This window comes from Echinops telfairi, unplaced genomic scaffold (genome assembly GCF_000313985.2).
Source record: "Echinops telfairi isolate 266 unplaced genomic scaffold, ASM31398v2 ScPeMD7_9;HRSCAF=40, whole genome shotgun sequence".
NCBI lineage: Eukaryota > Metazoa > Chordata > Mammalia > Afrosoricida > Tenrecidae > Echinops > Echinops telfairi.
Genome location: NW_022103906.1, coordinates 80,279,191 through 80,283,569, shown reverse-complemented (window position 1 = coordinate 80,283,569; position 4,379 = coordinate 80,279,191). Strand labels below are relative to the sequence as shown.

The 4,379-nt window shown below is 52.3% G+C and overlaps 1 protein-coding gene across 1 annotated transcript in view; it reads left to right on the top strand.

The window, feature by feature from the left end:
• The window catches only part of FAM228A (family with sequence similarity 228 member A), a 13,643-nt gene extending 9,485 nt beyond the window's left edge, over positions 1–4,158 (top strand). Inside the window, exon 6 of the mRNA XM_013004277.2 lies at positions 3,957–4,158. Coding sequence (XP_012859731.2) covers positions 3,957–4,158 — 202 coding nt within the window. The remainder of the gene's footprint in view (positions 1–3,956) is intronic.
• The last annotated feature ends 221 nt before the right edge of the window (positions 4,159–4,379 follow it).

Genomic DNA, 4,379 nt, shown 5'->3' with positions numbered 1-4,379 from the left:
TGAGTCCCAGGCTACCCACTTCCTCGCGGTTTTCTTTCTTGCAGTGTCGCGTCGCTGTGCCCCCTTTGGTTATGAAATATACAGGCAACACATAACACAGCTTCACACACCGCCCAGCCTGCCCTGGGAAATCACCGAGGGCCCCCTCTCCCGGCGCCCGCCCAGGGCAGACCCCTTCTTCCCGCCGAGCCAGCTTCACGTGGTTTCCATGTCTTATCTTTCCTTTGACTGCTGACAGCCAGCCTCCTGCCTGTGAAGTGGTATCCGATTGTGCGTTTAACTGATTATATTGTGCTAGTGTCTGAATTGAGCACACCATCGGAGAAGCTGGGTTATCTGAAGAAGAATGTGGTCTCAAGCTCGGAGGAAGGCTTATTAACAACCTGTGATATGCAGAGAGATGACTCTACTTGGCTTGGTGAAATTGAAGAGGACTTGAAGCACTTGCTGATGAAGATCAAGGATTGCAGCCTTCAGCATGGATACAACTCAATGTAAGAAAGACCCAAATCCTCACAATGGACCAATAAGTAACATCCTGATAAAGGGAGTCGAGGTTGAAGTTGTGGGGAGGATTTTGTCTTGCTTGGATCATCAGTGCTCATGGAAGCAGCAGTCAAGAGATCAAAAGTTGTGCTACTTTAAGGACTAAGGTGTGCATGATCCAAGCCACATTATTTTCAGTCACCTCCTCTGTGTGTGAAAGTAGATCACTGGATAAGGAAGATGAGCCATTAACCCTATGCGCTGGGGAAGAATATGGAAAGTTCCAAAGACTGCAAAAGAACAGATTTGGCTTGGAATCTGTCTTTGGAATGGAAAGTGCAGCAGGATGCTCCTCAGAGGCAAGGATGGTGAGCCTTTGTCTCTTGTACTTCGGACAAGTTATCAGGAGAGACCAGTTCTTGGAGAAGGACACACTATTTGTTAAAGTGGAGGAAAAGAGGACGTCCCCTAAACAAGATGGGTGGACACAGTGGCTGAAACACCGAGCTCCCACCTAAGAAACATTGGGGACAATGCACAGGACCAGGCAGTGCTTTGTCCTCTTGTTCGTGGTGGCCCCTAACACCACCACCACCAGCACCACCGGTGACGGAACAAGGCACCCTGGCAGCATACTGTGCTAAATACTGGACTGGCTGTGAACTACAAGGTCAGCAGTTACTCACCAGCTTCTCCTTGGGAGAAAGACGAGGCTCTGTTCCTGTCAAGATTTACAAGCTCTGAAACCCTGGGGCAGTGGTTCGCAGCCTTCCTCAGGCTGCGACCCTTTCATACAGGTCCTCATGTGGTGGTGACCCCCAACCATAACATTATTTTCGGTGCTACTCCATCACTGTCATGTTGCTACTGTGATGAATTGGGCGCTCCCTGTGAAAGGGTTCTTCAATCCCCAAAGGGGTCACGACCCCCAGGCTGAGAACCGCTGGCTGCAGTGTTTGTTGCTGTTTTAGGGTCTGAATGCCATGATGCCAGCTGAGCTGCGGGCCGTGAAATGACGGCCTATGGCGCTTCATCACTTGACAGGGTTTTTAGGTTCTTACCGTTAGAGTAAGAACCTGCTTTTCTAGCTCATTCACTATCACTCACACCTGTGGAGTCGATTCTGATTCACAGTGACCTCGTATGAGAGTAGAACTCCTGGGAGCAACTGGAAGGTTCAAACCGCTGACCTTGTGGTTCGCAGATGAAGGCACAGCCCATTAGCCCACCAGGGTTCCATCTATTAAATGTAATAAACGTAACCCTGTTTTTCCACCAGTGCCAACATCTGGAGTCCCTGTTTCTGGGTGTTGTTTTTTGTGTGTGCTGGTTTTAGCTCAGTTTCTTATTTCTTCGTGTGTCTAGTTAGCTTTGATTTTGTGATAGAATACTTTGAGGACTAGAGCATGTCTTTTAAGAAGATGCTTGTTTGTTTCAGTAGCATGCCTGGGGACACTGTCAGCCCTCACCTCAAAAACTGCCTGCCACTGAGTTGGTTCCGGCTCACAGCAGCTTTACAGGACAGGTAGAAAGTAGAAAGAAATGCCCCTATAAGTTCCAAGGCTGTTAAATCTTTGCGGGAACAGCCTGCTTCATCTTTCCTCCCTAGGTGGGTTGGAACTACTGACCTTGTGGCTCACAGCTCAGTGTGTAGCCCTCACCACCGCCACCACCACCACCACCAGGGGTCCTGACTATCAGCCTAGGACCACCTTAACTCTGGTTCCACTTGAGTGGCCTGGGGGATGGGAGCCAGGGTGCAGGTGTGTGCTGGTTGGGAGTAGCCCTTCCTGCCTCAGCCCCAAAGGGGGAATGGTTCCCTTTGGACTCTCAGGCCGCCTGACTCATGGGTTCACTTCTCTCGATTCCTGTCTCCCCGCACCTCCTCAGCAGGTCAGCCCGCTTCCAAAGTCTCCTTGGAAGCTTGCTGACCTGCCAGGCTGGTCTCAGGCCATGGCTCTCATGGCTATGGCCAGCCCTCCCAGCACCGGAGAGAAAGGGAGTTCTCACAGTGCCACTGCCTCCCACCAGCCTCTTTCCTAGCTGCAAGCCCCAGAGAGCAGAAACAGGGTCACTGATCTCCATGTTCCCAGCACTTCGTAGATGGTGATGACATGCTTACTCGGCGAAGGAAGGGAGGAAAGAGGACGGCTCATTTTCCGCGTGGGATGGGCTTCTCAGGGCAGGACCAGGACTCACTCAAATGCTCTTACCACCTGGTTGGTTCTGATTCATAGTAAGACTAGAGGACAGGGTAGAGCCGCCCAGTCGGTTTCCGAGACTAGAACTCTGCGGGTGTAGTTCACAACCCCACCAGCTTCCTCGGGACGGGCAGCCTAGTGAAAAGGCTCTGACGCATCCCATGGGCCCTCAGCTGGTGGTTGGATCCAGTAAGAATAATTCAGAGCAAGGTGGCTTTAAAAAAAGTTCATGGAAAAATTGAGTTAACGGATAATGGAATTTTTCTGTGAACTTTCTGAAGCCCCTTCATATTAGACATGATAGAACTTAGCTTAAGCACATGCTCCAGAAACAAAATACAAAGCACAACCAAGCTTCATGCCAGTAGTTGATTCTGACTCAGAGCAACCTTATAGAACAGGGCAGAACTGCCCCGTAGGTGTCTGAGACGGTCAATCTCTACAGGAACAGAAAGCCTCATCTCCCTCCAGCAGAGCGGCTGGTGGTTTTGAACTGCTAACCTTGGGGCTAGCAGCATTGTGGGTAACCACTGCACCATCTGGTTCCTAGGTGTGTGCCACTATGCCAAGAGTCAAGGCCAAGAGGAAAAGCAAACTGCTTGGGGACCAGAAGCCAGCCCCTTCCTCTTTGGGGCTTCGTCCTTGTTTCTTTGTGTGTGTGAACCGCTTGCATTTCTCCGTTCCCACACACTGGCTTTCTCTGCTTGCTTCTCTGTGTTCTGGCAAAGGTGTGCTAGTCCAGCCAGGCCTTTGGGGTGGTGTGCAGGCTGCCCAACCACAGCTCGAGCGATGGACCCTCGGAGCCCCAAGTGTGGCTCGAATGCCCACCGCCCGTACACTCAGTGCGCCCAGAGGGTCCGTGACTCACCGTCCACTTAAGGCTTTCGCAACACCTATGCTTAGCTTCAAAGCTCACACACTTTGGACACGATGTCAGGAGAAACCAGTCCCTGGGGAAGGACATCCAGCTTGGTAAAGTGGAGGGGCCGTGAGGGGAGGAAGACCCACAGAAGATGGATTGATATGTGGGCTCAAGCAGAGGAAGCATTGTGTGGACGGGGCGGCCCGGCGGTGTTTCATTCCGCTGTGTATGGGGTCCTGATGGGTCAGAACCGACTTGAGGGCATCTCCCCACCCCAGGGGGGGAGGGGGCGGTGGTGTCTATTCCCGCTTTCCTTTTCATGAAGACTGACTTCCTTACATGGCATCTCAGACCGTTATTGAAAAGCAGTGCCGTTTGTGTGGAGGTAAGTAATGCCCTCTTTGCAGGCCGGAAACGATCACCTGTGTAGAAAAGAAGCAACTGCTTGAAGAAGTGGAAAAGACAGCCGACCCAAGTCAGAGGGCTTTTGAAAAGCAGTTCATTATCTCGAGGCTCAACCAGGAGACTAAGAGGGACAGGAGGAAGGAGCTGGTAAGCAGGGGTCTGCCGGGAGCAGGGGCTGGGCCGCCCCCACAACAGCCAGACTGACCTCCACACCTGAGGACAGGCGGGCAGGCAGGGGCTCGGGAAGGAGGTAGAGAAAGGGCTGATGGGAGCATGTATTGGACTCATGGGAAGTGACAGGGCTGTGTGGTGTGGCTGGCCACACTGAGGGGGAACCAGCCAGTGTGGAGGGCCCCCTCCTTTCCCCAGTTGCCCTCTTTCTGCCGTTTGCTACTCACTTCCAGGCCAGACCACAGGTTCATTCT